Source organism: Daucus carota, chromosome 4 (genome assembly GCF_001625215.2).
Source record: "Daucus carota subsp. sativus chromosome 4, DH1 v3.0, whole genome shotgun sequence".
Taxonomy (NCBI): domain Eukaryota; kingdom Viridiplantae; phylum Streptophyta; class Magnoliopsida; order Apiales; family Apiaceae; genus Daucus; species Daucus carota.
In genome coordinates, this window is record NC_030384.2 from 46838421 (window position 1) to 46859354 (window position 20934).

General features: G+C 36.6%; 2 protein-coding genes across 4 annotated transcripts; one reads left to right on the forward strand and one right to left on the reverse strand.

Annotated features, from left to right (window-relative positions):
- The first annotated feature begins 280 nt into the window (after positions 1-280).
- LOC108219025 (uncharacterized) lies at positions 281-5036 on the forward strand. Its single transcript, XM_017392257.2, has 7 exons — positions 281-964; positions 1379-1618; positions 2200-2289; positions 3286-3435; positions 3578-3702; positions 4214-4343; positions 4684-5036. Exons 1-7 carry the CDS (start codon positions 422-424, stop codon positions 4807-4809), a joined length of 1404 nt encoding a protein of 467 aa, XP_017247746.1. The 5' UTR covers positions 281-421; the 3' UTR covers positions 4810-5036.
- On the reverse strand, positions 4909-19095 carry LOC108219024 (probable LRR receptor-like serine/threonine-protein kinase At1g53440). Of its 3 annotated transcripts, XM_017392256.2 has the most exons (25): positions 18305-18632; positions 17907-18187; positions 12303-12477; positions 12096-12167; positions 11275-11343; positions 11056-11127; positions 10898-10969; positions 10093-10164; positions 9951-10022; positions 9747-9818; positions 9592-9663; positions 9418-9489; positions 9155-9229; positions 8939-9004; positions 8750-8812; positions 8638-8676; positions 8494-8543; positions 8036-8391; positions 7696-7891; positions 7469-7615; positions 6858-6979; positions 6406-6616; positions 6025-6259; positions 5641-5791; positions 4909-5456 (listed from the first exon to the last, which is right to left on the reverse strand). In XM_017392256.2, the coding sequence occupies exons 2-25, from the start codon at positions 17926-17928 to the stop codon at positions 5046-5048; spliced, it is 2964 nt and encodes a 987-aa protein (XP_017247745.1). In that variant the 5' UTR covers positions 17929-18187; positions 18305-18632; the 3' UTR covers positions 4909-5045. The 3 variants fall into 3 exon arrangements, with proteins under 3 accessions (XP_017247745.1, XP_063947985.1, XP_063947986.1); XM_064091915.1 differs by lacking the exons at positions 17907-18187; positions 18305-18632 and adding an exon at positions 18838-19095; XM_064091916.1 differs by lacking the exons at positions 12096-12167; positions 12303-12477; positions 17907-18187; positions 18305-18632 and adding an exon at positions 11568-11830.
- Positions 19096-20934: the final 1839 nt, after the last annotated feature.

Genomic DNA, 20934 nt, shown 5'->3' on the forward strand with positions numbered 1-20934 from the left:
AAATAGTTGATAAAATTTTAAAAATCTAAAATTATTTTTTAAAGTACTAGAACTCAGAATCTTTAATTTGGATGTAATATCATTTATAAAAAATGTGAGTAACTTAATATATAATATTTTTAAGAATTTCGATTAATGATATGGTGATATTTTTGATACAAAAATTACGAGTGAGTGACTAAATTGAGTCAGTTATCAAATGAGTGAGTAATTTGATATATTTGAAATAAACGAGTGATGACATTGATATCTATCCGCGTCTTAAAAGACCAGGTGCCAGGTGGCGACTGTTACGGGTCGGATCCCCAGATAGAATAGAAACGGACTGCTGAGACTCCTCTCTGGTCTCTTCTTATCTTCATCTTCTCTTTCTCTCGTTCTCTGCAATTCCGCACATATACATACATACTTACATACAAACATGTCCGTGGAGAGATCTCTAGAAGCCTGGGAAGAAGTTCAACGCCACAGCCACGACCTAGCCGACCGGTTCGCTCAAGGTTTTACCGGTTTGCTCGACCCGGACCGGTTCGCCAAGGGTTTTAACGGTTTGATTCACTCTCACATCTCTCCCCCTTCATTCTCATGGCCTAATCCAGTTGAATTTTCCGAGCATAATTTAATCAGGGATTTCAAGATTCCGAATAGTTATATTGATGGTGTTGGGAGTAAATTGGGGAAAGCTGGGAATGATTTCGGGGCTTCGATAAGCGGTGTTGTGCAGCAGGTTTTTAGGGGTTTGCCGTTGCCTTTTAAGAAGAAGGATTCTAATGTTGGGGCTTTGAATGTCGAAAAGAGTGTGGAGACTGCGCCGGGGTTGAAGAAGGGTGGGGAGGATATTGGGTCTTTGGCCAAGCGGTTTCGGGATTTTGGGTTTGTTGAGATGGGGGATGGGGGTTTAGATGGTTCTGTTCAAAAAGGGGGCTCGAGGTTTGATTTGGATGATTCGGGTGATAAACGACAGGTATAATGTTGTTGCCTGAGTTGTGAGGTGTTTTGTTGAGCTAGAATCATATGATTAATATTTTAGTATGGATTATATGTGCTTGTTTTGAAACGAGTCCACTAGATGTTACTCTTTCTATGAAAACATGCTTGACATTTTCACTAGGCCAGCCCCCGTCAGAGGTATTGTTAACAAGCACACAACTAGACAATCAGCAATTGTGTCTGCTTTTATGTTAACAGAAGGACTTTGATAGGAACTTGGAAAGTTAAATGATGTTAATACTGGGAAAACTATGTGGAGGACCTAAACAATAAAAAAGCAGTACTAAAGGAGAAAGCACAAACTATTTGTAATTTCTACTATATGGTATTGCGGTCTCTCTCTTTCAGTATGTATGTTACTGATATGTGAGTAATTTACATATTGCAGCGGACCTTGAACTTTACATCAACATATGACAGTAGAAGGCGCTATGTGAAAAGTTCTTTATCGGCCGGATCGGAGTGGTGGAGGGTGGAAGCATCAAATGGAAACGATGCATTGGGAAGTGAAGATTCATCATCCCTCCTTGTCCAGCTTGGACCAATACTTTATATCCGTGATGCTAGTCTTCTTTTGCCGGTTCATTTTTCGAATCAGCACTTAATTTGGTATGGATATGATAGGAAGGTATGATAATCTCCATATTTTACTGATTCAAGCTACCTGTTATTGTATAGCAGTTGAATAATATTGTTTAACTTGCTTCTTTTGATGCAATTGTTAGTTTTTCACTTGCTTTATTCTTATATCTCTTATTATTCCTAGCGAACATTATATTGCTATAGCATACACACTTTCTATATCTTCTTGTATTTCTCAAATAGTGTATGCCTGTATGGAGATATTGCATATGGTTGAACGGTCAGACTTGATTATCACATAGTCCAGAACTAATGCTAGATGGTTGTGATGTATGGTGGAGCATTTAAGAGCTCTAAAAGAATGGAAAACTTAGGAAGTAGGATATTGACTAGGAGAAATACTGAACTTACAAGACCAACAAGTGTATAGTACATCTTCCCCTATATTTCTATGCTTAGCCCTTGTACAATATGATTTGAAAAATATTACTTGGAGCTGCTACTATTTTGTAATAGTTATTCTGAATTGATTGGATACATGAATTTCAAATATTTTGAATTGATATGAATATCTTTTCTGTTGGAATATTAGTCAAGTGAGTTGCTATTAATTTTTATAATTGGCAGACTGGGATGCATACTATCTGCCCTGCTTTGTGGTCGAAGAATAGGAGTTGGTCCCTGATGTCTCTTATTTGTCTCAATCCAGTCGCATGTGTAAGTTCTTCATAGCTTTGTATAAAATAAATTTTTCTATTTGTTGGCTGTTTCTCTCTGTAGATTATAGATTATATAGTTTGTGTTACCACATATGTGCAGTTAAGTTTGTTTATAGACTCAGCATACCCCTATACATAAGGCTGTAGGAATGTTTATAAAAACCGCTAAACTGCAATCCGGTCTGGATCGGTCTGGATCAATCCAAAGAAAGAAAACCTAGCCTAATCGTTGTCAATGTTTCAGTTTGGTTATTGTTAATAATGTATAATGTTGGTTAAATTGCAAACCTTAACCGGATATAATTAACACCCAATATTTTTATAATATATATGATTATTTAATTTATAATTAATCATGTAATACATATACATCTTAATTATTATAGGACTCAAAGTGTAATATATGTAACGTGTGATAAGTTGATGTATAAATTAAATATAATGTATTTATTATTGATATTTATAAATTTAAGATTACATTTATTTAAATTATAGTTATGTAATATTTAATAATTGTTTTTAGATAATATAAAAACAATAAATTGATTACGTAGTCTAAGCGGTGGTTCAGAGCTGAACCAAACTAGTCTGTTCCTACATGGATGAGTTTGGTTACAAATTTTATGAAATTTGTGATATTGGCTTGTTTCCAAAAAGTACAATAATCAAATCGATCCAATCTGTGAACACCCCTATAACGCTGCCACATCCCAGCTTAAACAGCTTGGGTGTTTCAAGTGACCAAGGCTACTACAATGGAGGAGTGTGCCTCAAATTGAAAGTGACCACCCAAAGCACCAAGGCTATGGAATGGAGGAGCTTACCTTTTTTGTTACCTTAAATTTGTTTGCCGGCTCTAGTATAGATGCAACCTAGCTTTACAATGCATGAATATGTTGTGGCCTGCTACTTCGGCTAATTGACAGGTATTTTGGTGGTAGTGTTTTAAGATGGTTCCTGACTTTCTTTCACTTTTCTTTTCCCATTGTCACAGCCGTTTATGGATTTGCAGCATCCTAATGGCCAACTTACATACACATCTGGTGAGGGATTATACACAAGTGCTTTTTTACCTTTCCGTGGAGGTGTGCTTCAAGCACAGGGTCGATATCCAGGAGAGATGAAGTTCAGCTACTCTCGCAAGGTAAACTGGAAGAATAAACACATGATTTTGTTAATTTTGAAATTTTTTGTTCTGGTTTATACTAGTTTATCAGGTCAAGTTCACAAGTTCAATTATATTTTCAAGTAAAATTTTTAATATTATAAACTACCTATGTAAACAGGACAAATGGGGCACACGTATCACACCAACAGTGCAATGGCCTGATAGATCATTTACATTAGGTCTTAATCAAGCTTTATCTTGGAAGCGATCAGGTCTTATGGTTAGACCATCTGTCCAAGTCAGGTGAAGTCCTTTTCAAGCTTAGATGTATAACTTTGTTATTCCTTTACATCAACTTAGAGAAGCATGCTTATTTTATTGAATGATATGTTGAAGGATAGCAATCCGGGTTCTCTATGTATGAAATTTGATTCTAGTGTAGAATACTAATAATACATAACATGCACAAACAATTAACACATACAATTTAGGCAAAAATTTTGATTTTTAAATTTGGTTCTACTGTAGAACCACGTTGGACAAATATGGTTCTACAGTAGAATCAGTTTGGATATTATGATTATTTTTTAACGTTTTTTGGGAGGAAAAATGACGAAACTTTATTTTTTGATTTACTAATTATTTATTTGATGAATATTAAGATTGACACGTGTATTTTGTGTGTATATATAAGTGTTCACTACCAAACTCTGTATAAGTTGGTTCTCCATGGAGTGACTATATATATATGTAGAGAGAGAGTTTAATTACCCTATTTTCCTTCCTTAATTTAGTTGTTCCTTGTGCCAATCAGTTTAAACCCGACTTTTGGTGGAAGCAATCCTGGTCTCCGAGCGGAAGTTGTACATTCTGCTAGGGAAGAACTTAGTCTTATCTGTGGATGTGCCTTAACAACACGTCCTTCTGCATATGCATCAGTATCTGTAAGTATTCAATGTCAGTAAATAGCCTTAATGTGTGTGTTTATTCAGATGTGTCAGATATTTGTATGTATTTTAAAGCACTGAATTTCTACTTGCTAATATGTTCTAAAAAGAGAATTGGGTAGGGGACACAAATGTGAATCACCTGAGCACCTGATTTTGATATTTCATGATGCAGTTGATTCCATCAATAATTAGGCAAATCACCTTAAAACACTTCATGCTTTTTCATTTGATCTTCTCAGCCTATACAGCTGACTCGCTTGTTTCACTGCTACCAATATATGTGCATACTATAGTTCTCAATTCTCATAGCATGTCATTTTTGTTTTTCATGTAGCTCGGCAGGTCCAAGTGGAATGGAAATGTTGGGTCATCGGGTATAGTTGTGAGAGCTGAAACTCCTCTTGGCAGTGTTGGACGACCATCGTTTTCTATTCAGCTAAATAGTGCTCTAGAATTTTGATGTTGTGGACCGCAATGTTCAACAACTAAGCATGTTCAACAACTAACCACAAGTACATTATAACAAAAGTCAGTAGTTACTGTATATTCCATCCCGGCATAAATGAAGTTTTTTTTTCCCTTTGTAAATTGTTAGTCAGTCTCGTTAATAGTATAACTAGTTCATCTTGTACATTGTATACTGTCCATCCTTGTTATTACATAATGCAATATGTCCTTTTAGTTGCATTTAGAGATCTAGTCTAAAATAACATCATACAGATCAGTGACAAGTCTACTAGTATCTTTACTTGGCATAGAAACAGAGGAATCATCCCATGGCCAGTCCATTGATGACACGCTCCTTGCTCCCAGGCTCTTGCCAGAGAACATAGAAGATCGTGTTTGGCTGGCTAGTGTGATATTCTCGAAGCCTTTAAACTCCGTGTAGTCGCAAGTTGTGTTGCTTGCGACAACGGGTGCTTCAACTTTCCTTTTCCCCTGAAGCATACTTACAACGGCGGACATGCATGGCCTGAGGGAAGGTGATGGGCTAGTGCATAGTAGAGCTATGTTAATCACACTTGTTGCCTCTTGTTTGGAGTAGTTTGTGCCAAGTATCGGGTCGACAATTTCGAGAAGATTTCCCTGCTCTTGAAGGACGTAAGCCTTCAAAACATTTGAGAAGGAATTGGTTAAAGACTATATTGAACACTTTGATCCCAGAGTTCTTAACCATATCTCTAGGATCAGTGTTGTAAGTTACTAAAATTGACACCAAGTTGTGTGAGCGAGTTTAACAGAAATATAGCAAAACACTGGGCAAAACGGAGTCAGCCAAGCACAGTCTTACCCGATCAAGAAGGGACACGAACTCTTCTTCTAATATGTAATCTGTGTTGCTTCTCCCGCTAACAGTCTCTAATGCAACGATGCCAAAGCTGTACACATCTGCTTTAGCAGTCAAGTGGCCCAGCATTGCATATTCTGGAGCCATATACCCTCTAGCAAGGAGAATTTCAAAAAAATTACTCAAAACACCCAGATTGGGGAGAAGTGTTCATCAATGATTCTGACTTAAATGGATGAGCACAAAATTTGGAGATATCAGCTTTGTACTGGTTTAAATTCATAATATGGAAATGGTTAGAAAAACTATATAACCAACATAATTTTCCGCTGAAACTTTGAAGAGATAAGAGGAGAAACATCGAAAATATTAAGCATGAAAACTCACAATGTTCCAGCAACTCGTGTGCTGATATGAGTGTTCTCTTCTTCATCGAGCTTTGCCAAACCAAAGTCTGATATCTTTGCATTTAGATCTCTATCAAGCAGTACATTGGTAGCCTTTATGTCTCTATGAACAATCTTCAACCTTGATTCCTCGTGAAGATAAGCTAAGCTTCTTGCTATGCCCAATAAAATCTTCTTTCTTGTCGTCCAAACAAGGTTTAGTTGTCTGTCACGTCCTATAAGATGAAAGATAGATAGATTGAGAGATAGTTAAATGAATTGTGTGTGTGTGTGTGTGTGTGTGAGAGAGAGAGAGAGAGAGTGTGTGTGTGTGTGTGTTACATAGATGTCCTAACGACAATTTTTGCAATTTGTAACTTACCATAAAGGGCTTGAGCAAGACTGTTGTTTTCCAAGTACTCGTATATTAGCAACAACTGGTTTCCTTCGATGCAACATCCATGAAGCTTTACAAGATTTGGATGTTGTAAAGCAGATATCAAGCCTATCTCATTGAGAAATTCACGGTTTCCCTGCTTTGATTTGGAGGACAGCTGCTTAACAGCAATTTCTTGACCATCTGGTAGAATGCCCTGTAAGCAAAGCAGTTAATGTAACAATTATAAAGATAAACCTGAACATCCCCAACATTGTAAGCTAGTGGATAATGGATATCCCTCACCCTCTGTAAGAAGAGGGGTTGAGGATTCGACTGGCAGTGAAGACAAATGTATGCATGGATAATTAAATTTCTTTGCAGTTAAAATTAACCAGAGGGAGGGAGGGAGGGAGAGGTGGGAGAGAGAGAAAGAGTTCAAATTTAAAGCCATTTACCTTGTAAACTGGTCCAAATCCTCCCTCGCCAACCTTATTTGCATGGTTAAAGTTACCAGTTGCAGCTTTGATTTGCCTTAAACTGAAGTAACCTGTCTTTTGTTCTATTGCTCCTCGCAATTCTAGACATAGATAAAAATTAGAAACTGCCAAGACTGTACATGAGAGAGTAAACAGAAATACTTTTTACAAGATCACAATATATGTATATGAAAATAACTGTTTGATTATTGTTCAACCGCAGTATCCTTATATATTCAATTTAGAGCTATGTAGCACAGTTTGTAGCATGCACATGTTCATCTGCAGCATTTTATATGAACAAAGCAAATTTCCATTGTGAAGAGAACTCGCAAAAGTATGGTTCTTTTGTTACATCATAATTTTATCATGCACCTGAAGTCCTGCTCCAACAGTCAAATTCCAGCTATATTCTATCACATTTTCATTATATCAACTTTCATTTATAATATAACCACCCTACGTCCTACATCCGGTAAGTCGATAACTACTGAAACACAATGCTATCTTACATTCAATACATATTTTCTTAAAACAAGCTATGAGATTGAAACTACATACACGCTTAATATCATGATAAGATTACCTACCTTTATCTTCAACATATTTTCCCCCTAGGAAACCTTTCATCCAGAAGATATATAACATCAAGGCAAGACTCACAATTGAAGCAACTAAAATGCCAGCAATCATTGGAATTGATAGTCCCCGGACTTCCCTCTTTTTGATAACAAAGTCTATTAAGATGAAGCAATATAAGTTACACACTAGGTGGTAAATACATAGGTGGAAAGCCTAGAATCAAACATTAACTTACTTGGCGTTACAGAAATTGCTGAGATTAAAGGTCCGTATACACCTCTATCAGGAACGGCAGTAGTCCCCTTCCCTGACCAGTGCAGGTGAATCTCCAGAGTGCTACTATTAACAGTTACATCCTTCTCCAAGGTGATACCTTTTCCAATTCCTCCAGCTTTCTCTGCAATGTTAAAATCTTTCCAAACAATATTTCCCTGCTTGGAAAATAAGAACTCAAACTTGGGAAGAAGATTATATTAGCCTTATTTATATGGCACACATACCAAATTAATAGAATTCTAAAATTCTAATTCCAAGGTCCAGTTGATCTGTACTAGTATACCTAACCTCTTACTCACCTGAATAGATACATCAAAAATACGCCTTCCAATGCTTCCATATGTCTCATCATCAGAAAACTGTATTTCGGCAAAATGGAGGCGAACTTTATAACTGCCCTTTTGCAAGCAAAGTCCATAGTACTTGAGTGAAGAAGGGGAAAGGCGGGCTGTCTGATAGTATTCATCTCCGGTCACATTGGCCTTTCTGGCCACAAAATTGGATTTGTCATTAGATATGAAAACACCTGTGCTGCTATAAGCCCATCGATCAGTTGAATAAAAGTATGATGCTCCTTCTGTAACCAAATCTTGCACATACTCATTCCCCCCTGATTTTATTTGGGGTCCACCACAATTAACAAATAGAGAATGATCTGCATATTCAGCAGATACTGCTATTATTCTTTGTAGTTGACAGATAACTTATAAAAGTTATTTCCCCACCATAATGTTCGAATATATATATAGTTACATACATTGGATTGTTCGGGGACAAGGGAGATCTTTTTTCAAGCACCAGGGAGTTCTAGAATCGATTAGAAAATATATATTAGTTGGGCTACTGATTGTGATGCTTGCCACCGCAAAGTAATACATGTCAACCTAATCGGATTTCTTACAGATTGCTGGTTGAATATGAATGGCTAGAAACCAAATTCCTGCAAAAGATGAAATGGCCTGTAAGTTATATGCTCATGAGCTAAGTCAATAAACATAACATCAATGGCTTACACTCTGGATGCCTGGCATCGGTATAGAGATGTTGACTGCGTAAAATTATTGTAAGATACATCACTGCAATGAATGTTGACAGGTTATTAATAATCAAGAATACAGTGCTGCATCCATATTTACAACAAACAGTAAAATAATCAAAAAAAAATGATGGTAAATGAAAGCAAAGCTAGAATGTGTGCTGACAAATTTTTGTTGCTGTCAGAAATCCATCTTGGTATCACTCCGCTTAGCAAGTTACTATTCAAGTACCTAAATCCAAACATGCTTGTCACAAATTAAGGGCATTGTATACAGTGCTTTAAAGTAAAACAAACAAGTTAAAAAACAAACAGTGATCAATTTAATGAATCAGTGGTATAGATGAATTAACACAGTACACAAGTATATACAGCTACGTACAAAAAGTTCAGGCTAGACTTCAAAGGCTGAATGGAATCTGGGATTCGCCCAGACAGCCTATTAAAGCTCAAATCCCTGCAATGAAAACAATTTGACATAAAAAAAGGTATCAATATTCACAGAACATGATCAAAAAGTAAATAGTAAATATTAGGACATGAATGCTGATTTAGGAAACTTTAGAATGCCCACAGAACTGAATAGAAAAAAAAAATGAAATCGACCAAAATTTTAATAAAGCAATAGTTTAAGATATTGTTTACAAGGTATATAAACTTCTCATCTCTGCAATGTATGGCGGAATTGAATCTTCAATTAAGCAATTTCTCAGTATCCTACATGACGAAAATTAGAAAATAGTTCGTTATGTCAGCAGAAGAATTAATTAAAGACATACTGCATTTGAAGACATAATAAACACCCAGGGTATCACTCACAAGTATGTCATATTAGTCATATCACGTAGATTGGGGAAGCTTGAAACATATCCATTCAAATCAGATATCCTACTGCAGAAAAGGATCACAGTATATGACTTCATGTGTATAGAATCTCAGATGTATTCACTTACAGTGATCCAGATTACACTTACAACTCTATTAGATTTTTCAAAAGTGAGATACTAGAAGGAATAGGACCTTCCATAGACGTTCCTTGCAGATTCCTAACAAAAAATAAAATGAACCTCATCAAAATGGTTACAGATATATGTGGCTTACTGCGTTAGACCTTACGATCCATATGGACAAACTTATATATAGTAAATACTACAAAAGAAAAATCATAGAACACTTACAAGATTTTTATGTTAGTCCAGTTTCCAATAAAATCGGGTATCTTTCCAGACAGTCTGCTCCCATCTATCCTACTGTAACCAATGATACTTTTCAGACATCGCTAAACATATATTTGCAGTAAACAGAATTAACATGGCTTACAAGTCTTTTAGATTCTTTAGGGTACCATATGACTCTGGTATCGTTCCAATAAAGTTGTTAGAAGAAAGAAGGCTGCATATAAGTGAGTATGGTAAGACAAGATTGGATAATATCATAGTCCATAGATGTTCCTAAAAATGAAGAGGCATGTTTACATTGATAAAATAATAAAGAGAATAGAAACAAAAAAATTGTAAATTGCAATACCGATTGCTGAAGGCGGTCTTGCATAGAGGTTTAGTCTAGATCAATGAGTTTGGTTCGACACGAATTTGTAGTGTTAACTAAATACCTTGTAGCATTCACTTATACAGTAATCCTATCATTTCTCTTATTTAGACGTTATTTCCTTATGTAACACAATTTCCTAAGTATCTAACGTCTATCATATCGCAAATCTAAAATGTTAAAATTTTAAATGTGAGTCTCTATTTAGGAGCTTTTTTCTGTATTTTAGGATTATTCTTGATAAGTAATCACTTTTCAAGTAGTAATCTTTCCTAGGAATATAAACGAGACCTCTTAACAATGTTGGTGCTAACTAGTGGGATAGTATTGCAGATTACATTTCAGGTAAGTGCAACTGTCTCCTAAAGTTTCCAACTGATAAATTATTAAAACTTCAAATTGAAACATCAAATCAGAAAAGAGAGCATCTGTCACACAGGCATATGAGCAGACTTACTAGGATACTTTTTTTTGCCTAGCAGTAGACCAAAATGTATAAGTAAAAAGGAAATAAGATTCAGTGGATTTTAAGAAAACAAAGGAAAAAACTCCATAACAAAGATTAGAGGTATCTTACAGTCTCCTTAAACTCCCCAGATTTCCAAGCTCTGGAGGAAGGGGTCCTCCTAATTGATTATCTTCCAAGATCCTGGAGTTAATTGCTTCAATTTAAGTCGATGAAGTTTCAGCCAACACAATACAGTAATATGGAAATATAATTATTTCTCTACTCACAACTCTTCAAGCATATCGATATTAGCTATTTCTCGGGGAATCGAACCACTGATACGGTTATCCAGAAGGTTTCTGCAGTATATAACTTTTAAGTCACAAACATTTCTATACAATTAAATAGTAGAAGTGTCATGTTTTCAAACTTATGGTATGAAGACACTGAATCAACTATGATTACAAAAAGGTCCACAAATGACACATATACATGAAAGCACTTACAGAGTTTTGAGAGGAAGCTGTCCAAAAGCAACGGGAATTGTTCCATTTATATAGTTTTGAACCAGGTCCCTGTCAGCGTAGCAATTTAAAAAACAATTAAAACAAACCTGCCAGTATACTTTTATGTTTAAATGCTCTGGGTAAAGTTTAATGGAAAATAGCAATTATCCCCTCCGGATGATGGATCAATGATAAATTTCAAACATTCTACTATAACCTGCCAAAATTAACCGGAGTATACTGTTAAGTGACCAATTCTCCTAAAACCTCAAGGTGTTAGGAGGAGGGCTTACCAGGATCATATTCTAACATTCCCCCTCACTCGAAAGCCCATTTATGGGTCGAGAGTGGATCACGGGCGCCCATCTTTTTGGGGCATAACTTGCCTTCGTGTCCTTAATAAATTCTGACCTTTCCAGGATCTTATATCCTAACATATACATGTAACACCCCAGCCTCACATCGACTAGAGTAAGGACTTCTGGGGGCTTGTGAATTACCTGAATTTTTGCATTTGGGCCAACTGCAGATTCTTTTCTCTTCTTTACTTTTTTTTTTTTTTGGGGGGGGGGGGGGGGGGGGGGGGGGGTGATATGCAATTTATGCCTCCCCCAGGGTAGCTGAACATGTATATATGAAGCTGTATATACAAGACAAAAGTTCTAATAATACACAAGAACATAGACTACATCTACGTCAAGAAATTGACAAGTAGTTCTGGAAACCAAAATATTATATAGCTGATATCAGAAAAAAAAAGAAGGGAAAGTCCAACCAGGCTTCTTCACATTTAAAAACTGCTGAAATATATTATTTCTTACAATTCCTGCAGAAAGGCAAGTTTTGAAAAGTCGGAAGGTAGCTCTCCTGTCAAGTTCAGGCGCTTCAAATGGCTGCAATATGAATGGAGAAAATCCAAGGACAGACATTTCGACACTAATTAAAAACTTTTTTAGAGTAGAACGGTACACGTATGACAAGATAATCAAGCTAAAGAAAAAGTTTAAGTTGCAATAAGAAGAACAAACATATGGGTGACATGGCAAACCGAATGGTTACTGAATGTACAATCGCAAGTCACATTGCTAAGTGGCTGAGGAATGTCAAACAGTACACTCAGTCCTCCACCCCCACTACAAGAACTCCTTTTAACGTCCCAATGCTTAATATTTAGCTTCACTGCTATTGCCCTGAGTGTTTGTACTGTAATCACAGAATAAACAGTTGTTTAAGATTGATTAAATGCTATAAAACTAGTTTGTCCTAGATCAAGTAAACGAATTTAGATTAAATCCCGATAAACACTAACATATAAACATTTTATCAATATCATGTTCCCTTCAAGGTTCAGCAATCCTAACAGTACAACTCGAGTTTTTCTTGCCTATGCTAATTTACTTAATAAGAGTTCATTGATATCAACTCCAAATATAACTAATCTAATTCATATAAATAAAATACTGCATTCTCTTCAATTTGAAGTCTTGAGTTTACTAAACTCTGTTTAAGTTTAATCAGTTTTAATCTTTTAAATTGTGCAGTTGTATAAGGTGCATTGGCAGTTACATAAGCTATCAAAGATAATGATCATATATTGTTAGAAATGTAAAACTAAATCTGGAAAAACTCCATTAAAGCTCTGTAAAATGTTCTGTACATCTCTTTCTGATAACTCTTCTATTCTACTTGAGAAACAAGCTATGCCTACTCTGTATATATACAAACGAGTGTGTAACAAACTGTAACAAACTACCACTACTCTTGCTGAGCTGGATTACAGCTGTCTACTTTATTTTCCCGCTCTGTTGCTTGATGAGTCTTAGTGCTTATATATTTAACATATATAATAGGAGTATATGCAAGTGTTGACCTAGAAATCAGTGAACAGCTCACTGTACAACCCATCCGTACTACGAGAGTTAAGTGCGGCGCCACGAAAATAAAATATGGTCCTGATTAAGAGTAAATGGGAATTTACGCTGACCAAAAATTTACATATCCAACTTGCTTTATACATAATTTTTATATACTTCACAACACATGCATGTATCTGTATGGATCATGGATGATTTTAACATCTTCCTTCAATCAGAATATGAGTGTAAACAAGCTGAACCGAGAATTATCAGTCTCAAGTTTAAGATCGAGTAAATTGTTTGTCCGGGAGCTAGATCGATCTTGATTGAGTCATAATATTCAAGCTCGAAGCTTGGTTCAACATGTTCGATCAGAGCTTAAAAACTCCAACCGAAACTAATTAAGTTTAGGCAAAAACTCAAATGTGATAAACTCAAATAAATAAAAGATTGATTAGGCGTCCCATAATATCTAAAGCCCTAAGTTTAATTTTTTGCTTGGTAAAGAGTGATATACTGAAAATGGAAAATGTGCAGATCTGGATATTCTAGGAGAAAGCAACTTCAGATAGAATTCTTGAATCATCACTCATACCAATCATAGAGGAGCGTCCCACATATATGGAGAGCATCACTACGTGGAATATTCTAACAAACAACCATAACAAAATGACAAAAAACAGGAAAGGAAATTACAGACAAGTCCTAACAGAAATGTCTAGAAGAGCAGAGTGGTCCCAAGAAGCCAATTGTCAAAAAGAGAGATATAATGAGCAGAATTCCCGTTAACACTCCCCCTCAAGCGGAGCTGGAAGCTCCAAGCTTGTCCAAAAGCAAGTAGTGTTGTTTGACTGACAAAGGCTTGGTCAATATGTCTGCCACCTGCAATTGAGTCGGAACATGAGTAGTCTTGATTTCACCAGCTTTAATTTTGTCCCGAACGAAATGACAATCTATTTCCACGTGCTTCGTTCGTTCATGCATCACCGGATTGGCTGCAATGGAGAGAGCGGCCATGTTGTCACAGTGAAGAAGAGCAGGAGGCAGTGATTTCATGCCCATATCCCTGAGAAGAGAGGTCAACCATGTTATTTCACAAGCTGTCATCGCCATGGAGCGATACTCCGCCTCTGCAGTAGAACGAGCAACGACGTTCTGTTTCTTCGTTTTCCAGCTTACAGGAGATGTTCCCAAGAGAAGGCAAAAGCCAGATGTAGAGCGACGTGTCACAGGACAATTAGCCCAATCGCTATCCGAGTAAGCATGTATGGCCATATCTGAGGAAGATGTGAGCAGAATTCCCTGTGAAGGGTTACCAACAAGATATCGAAGTAGGCGCTTTGCTGCTTGCATATGAGAGCTCGTTGGTTGATGCATGAATTGGCTGAGAATATGAACAGCAAATGTAATATCTGGACGAGTCACCGTCAAATAGATCAACCTGCCAACCAATCGTTGGTAAGGATGTGGATCAACAATGGGACTACCAGTTGTTGGTGTCAGTTTTAGATGGCTGTCCATAGGCAGTTTCAAAGGTGTGACACCCTCCATTCCAAACTCGCGAAGCAGATCAAGTGTATACTTCTTTTGAGACACGAAAAACCCCAGGGAAGAACGAGACACCTCCAGTCCCAAGAAGTAATTTACAGGACCTAGATCCTTCATGTGGAACTGCTTACTCAACATAACCTTCAAATGACTGATTTCATCAGCAGAGTTCCCAGCAATCAATAAATCGTCGACATAGACTAGTACCAAAGTGATGAAATCACCTGAGCATTTTGTGAAGAGACTATAATCAGTACGAGATTGCACGAAACCCAGTTGTACAATCGTTTCTGAAAGTTTGCGAAACCACTGTCGAGGGGCTTGCCTAAGCCCATAAAGAGATTTCAACAGCTTGCAAACGAGATTCAAAATAAAGGAATTGGCAGAGAAATCAGCAGAAATCCTCGAACCCCAGCCAGTATATCCTTGAGGCATCTTCATGTAAATAGTTTCTTCCAAGTCACCATGAAGAAAGGCGTTGGAGACGTCCATTTGAACAGTCATCCAACCCTGCGTTGCAGCAACAGCCAATAATGTGCGCACCGTGGTTAACTTCGCCACAGGTGCAAATGTTTCAGCATAGTCGATGCCGTAAGTTTGTTTACACCCAAGCACAACCAATCTCGCCTTATGACGTTCAACAGAGCCATCAGGCTTGTGCTTGGTTTTAAAAATCCATTGGCAACCAATGGATTTTTTCCCGGCTGGAAGAGACGTCACGACCCATGTCTTATTTTCTTCCAAGGCATCCAGCTCGTTGTTCATGGCATTTATCCACTCTGGATGTTGCACGGCCTGTTTGAAGTTAGCTGGATCCTTAGTAGATGTCACTGTTGCAGAGAAGCAGTGAAAATTATTTGCAAGTGGAAGGTCTACCACTTCTGCAACGTTTGGAAAAGACTGCAGAGTATTCACATAGCTGCTCATCCAAGCTGGTTTTTTAGTTGGTCGAGTTGAGTGTCTGACAGGGGGTTGTTGAGACTCTGAAGTGTCACCTTCATCTGGATCTGGGACAATCAGGTCATCGTCAACAAAAGGTTGAGGATTCAGGTTTGTCAGCGGAACTGGTGTGGGTTGAATGTAGCTTTCAGAACCAGCCTTAGTTAAAGGAAAGACAGTTTCATGGAAGATCACATCTCGAGACACGAACAGCTGCATATTAGTGAGATTTAACAATTTGTAGGCCTTCTGCAAGAACGGATAACCAACAAAAGCACATGGCACCCCCCTGGCACCAAATTTATCACCAGAATTCGAGAGATCAGCTGCAAACGCAAGACAACCAAAGGTTTTCATGACAGTGTAGTCCACAGGCTCTTCAAACAGCTTTTCATATGGAGTCAAATTGTTCAGTAAAGGGGTTGGCAGCCTATTTATAATATAGACTGCTGACATAACACATTCACCCCACAGATACAGAGGCAAATTGGCTTGAAAACGCAAGCAACGCGCCATTTCTAACACATACCTGTGTCTTCGCTCTACACGAGCATTTTGTTGTGGCCTTTCAACACACGATTTCTGGTGCAATATACCTTTCTGTGCATAGAATTGTCTGCAGCCAGCATCAGCAAACTCCGGAGCATTATCAGAGCGAATGGTCTGAATATTTGCCTTGAAATGCACTTCCACATATTCATAAAAGGCCTTGATTGTCGAACAGTAATCTGACTTAAATTGCATCAAATAAATCCAGGTCACTCGCGTGTGATCATCCACCAAAGTCAAAAAATACTTGTAATTGCCCCTAGTAGCCACCTTGTACGGACCCCATGTGTCGATATGCACCAATGCAAATTTCTTAGCAGCATGTGACTTACTGAGTTCAAAGGGCAGCTTTACAAACTTGGACATTGGACAAGTCACACAGATTTTGTCAGTAGGTGCAACTTGTGATTTCAAGAATGGAATCGTCTTTAGTTTTGCTAAGGGCGCGTGACCCAACCTGCAGTGCCACAGAGCAAAATCAGGTTGCACTGTCTTTGAGGAGGCATTGACTTCAGCAACACAAGCTTTGTATAACGCATCTTTCATGTAATAAAGCCCATTTTTCAAGGTGCCCACTGCTACCGTCTGTTGTGTATTATTACGAACCACACTGCAGCCTTCAGGATGAAAAGTAACCACACAATTGTTGTCTTGTGACAACTTGTGAATGGAGATCAAATTATGTTTGAACAAAGGCACATAAAGCACCTTACGAAGAAGCAGACCATTTTTCAAACGAATGTCGCCAACATGGGTTATTTTGCAGGAAGCACCGGTTGGAAGTTTAATGATCAGCTCAGGAGGTGCCAACTGAACATTCAGCAAATTGTCGAGAGTGGACGTCATATGATCACTCGCTCCTGAATCAACAATCCAGTCACCACTCTCAACAGTTGACATATTACAAGTCACCATGCCCGAAAAACAGTTGTCAAAATCTTCTTCAGCAGGTGAAGTTTGAGAAATCTGAGCACTAGAACTTTGAGGCAGCAATTTAAGTAGATGTTGGAGCTGTTGCGGAGTGAACATCACTTCTTCTTGTCCAGGACCAACAGTTTGAACAACGTTATTGGCCTGTCTAGGGCGATTATTGTTGGAATTTTGGGGCCATTTTGGAGCTGGAGCAGAATTCCCTTGGTTAGGTTTATACTTCCTATGCCACCTAGGATATCCAAGCACAGTCCAGCATCTCTCAGTGCTGTGGTTTTTGTTTCCACAAGCAGTACAAGCAGGCCCTTTATACTCATTCTGGGCACGACCATACATGGCAGTCACATCATTTTCAGCAACAGTAAAGAGGTCTTTTTGTGATTCCTCTTGTTGCAGAGTAGCATAAGCAGATTCAACAGTAGGCAAGGGGTGTTGCATCAACAGTTGAGTTCTAATAGAGGAATAAGTATCATCTAGGCCATTTAAAAATTGGAACAGTCTAGACTCAGCTTTATGAGTAGCTATAGCATTCATAAACACTGTCACATCAGCTGCTACAGTGGTAACAACAGGCATAGTATTCATTGACTCGATTTCTTCCCACAAACTACTAATAGCAGTGAAATAGTCATTCATCTTCATTTTATTTTGTCTCAAGCCAAACAAATCTTTGTTAAGTTTATACTTACGAGAGCCATTACTTAGCATAAAGCGCTTCTCAAGTTGAAACCAGATCTCACTAGCAGTGTTGACAAATAGTATAGATTGACGAATACTATCGGAAACATTATTGTGGAGTCAAGATATTACCATATCGTTGCATGTATCCCATTGAGTAGCTTGAATCTCATCATCAGTGTTCTTGATCACAGTACCAGTGAGAAAACCAAGCTTTCGCTTAGCGGATATCTGTAGTTCAAAAGAACGCTTCCAGGAACGAAAATCTCCAGCCCCTTGAAGTTTGGCAACACTGATTGAAAGCGGACCATCAGATGGGTGCAAGAAGAGCGGATTTTGCATATCCGCAAAAGTAAATCTTCCATTACTTGCCATGTTTAATCAATGACAGTGGAGAGTGTTTTATCTCAGATCTGTAAAAACAAAGCAGAGCTTTATAAATTAGCCGAGCTATGAAGAAATGAGAAGATGAGTGTGTGAAGAAGGCTGTAGTCTAGTTGTATCTCAAAGAATATTGTCCAGAAACTTACACGGAATGGCTCTGATACCATAAAGAGTGATATACTGAAAATGGAAAATGTGCAGATCTGGATATTCTAGGAGAAAGCAACTTCAGATAGAATTCTTGAATCATCACTCATACCAATCATAGAGGAGCGTCCCACATATATGGAGAGCATCACTACGTGGAATATTCTAACAAACAACCATAACAAAATGACAAAAAACAGGAAAGGAAATTACAGACAAGTCCTAACAGAAATGTCTAGAAGAGCAGAGTGGTCCCAAGAAGCCAATTGTCAAAAAGAGAGATATAATGAGCAGAATTCCCGTTAACACTTGGTCTCAGGATCGGCATTGCTCAACCCAACAACTAGCTCGAGTTCGAGCCCTGCATGATTATTTTCGAGCTAAATTCAAATATTTTACGAGCTAGAATCAAATAACTCAACATTTGTTAGAAGTAATTTACACCCCTATAACAGATGTAACAATCATTTTATTAAAGATGGAGAAAGAATCAAAGAGATTATAAATGAGGAATAGGAATTTACTAACTAACCTTCTTGAGGAGGCAAAAGCTTGGCAAGACATCCCAAGTGATGCATGAAAAAGAGGCTAAAAAGAAGATAGAGATTTATCATGTAGTGATGCAAAAATAATGATCGGGTGCAAAGATGCTGCTGCCCCATTAACTTAACTTACAACTTATTCAGATATGTAGAGTTTATGTGTGTTAAGGATGCAGTGTGTTATGTGTATGTGTTCAAAAGCAAGCATCAGAGACTCTGCCGCAGGAAAAGAGAAAATGAAAAGGAATGATCAGTGACTGGTGTGTCAATTACACATGCCTAACTTATTGTTTTATACTCATTTTGGTTTTCCATAATGTACTCATCAGTTAATATTATAGTAAAATTTTATTATTTTTTATATTTTTTTCTGAATGACTAAATTATATATATCTAATTTTATTAAAAAGAAAAAAGAAAATGTTACATAATTTTGATATTATCCCGATATCATCCAACAGCTATAAACTCCATAAATCAGTAAGCTAACAGTAAGTTAACCGTACTCTCCCAGCATGCATGTGTATAGTATTTTCAGATTTATTGATTGTAATCAATATAGTTTTGAACAAAATTATATAAATAATTATATTGATATATCTATAAAATTGGATAATCAATATAAAATTATATAGTAAAAGATAATTTGGGTCCTAAGATTGAATCTTATAAATAAGTTACGACATATTTTCTTTAGAAAACAAAGGGTGACATTCTAGATTGCAAGTAGGTATTATAATAATTATTAAAAAAATTCAATAGATTAAGATGTTAGTAACATGATTATGAGTATAACTTAATCTGCTAGAAATATTATAGTTCTGACTTTCATTCTGCTAATGAATTAAACAAAAAAAATAACTAATCCAAGCTACTAGGAGGAATTGCCAAAATTTAAAATTTCGTTTCAAAAAATTAATTGCCTATTATAGAACTTGATTTTTTGTTATACCTGATCTAAATTTGTTGTTGATCTTTGTTCTATTATTTACAAAATAAAATTTAACTGATTTCAAATTATAATATAAATTAACTTTTAAGTTAGGTTTCATAATTATTTTTATTACTTTTTATGTAAGGATGTTCTATAAAAATAATAACCACCTTATTCATATATTTATATTGGTGTTCTAAAATTTGATTATCAATTGTGGCTAATCCCTGTTGGAACAGATCTGGTGATATTTGGGAACAAAGTTTCTTGATAATTTCGATCAAAAAATGAAATGGCGAAAAAACGGTCAATTATCACAAATACATATCAATTATCTAAATTATAGATATTTATATCATTTTAAAAAAATAAAAATAGATAGTTATATAAAGGTGACTTAGAGCCGACAAGCTCATTTTGTACTAGTGTTGTGTAAAATGCTAACTACACTTGCGGAATGACCTAAAAAAAGACATTATTCTGTTAATGTCATTTGTGGGTATTATTTATGTGATATATATAAATTTTTCATTTATAATATTATTTGTTGTTTTTAGAACCTTCGTTGACCTTGCTCTGCTTCTCGCATTCTATAACTCGACGTATTATCACTGCTCGAATTTTGATATCAAAATTTTCAGAAGTGAGTTGTCGCCTGATACCACAATTTAAGTACTACCAACTTGTAATGAATTGAATATGTGGGCTTATTCAGATCTTAGCAATTAGAGTATCTTCTTAAAAGTTTTTTTTATTCAGATTATAATCTTTATTTGGATCTAATTATATCTTGGACTGCCTGTCAAAAAAATAAATAAATTATATCTTGGACTGAACTGTTATGAAATGAAAGCCCACGACATCAGATTGACTTGACCTTCTTTTTTTTAATAAGTAAACTCCCAGGTCATCGATCCAGTTTCTCAGTACTGCCTATTTTTCTTTGGAAGCATGGTAAACAAAATAGGAACCTAAAATTCATCTTTGTAACATAAAATATCCATATCCTTCACTCTCGTTCACAATTCCTGATTACCATTCTTACTTACAATCCAAATGCTTTATTTGTCTTTTAATATTCGGTAAGCAGAAGCTCGAATGCCATTTTAATTTTTAAAAGAGAAATATTGGAAATATGTTTGTGTTTTCTATA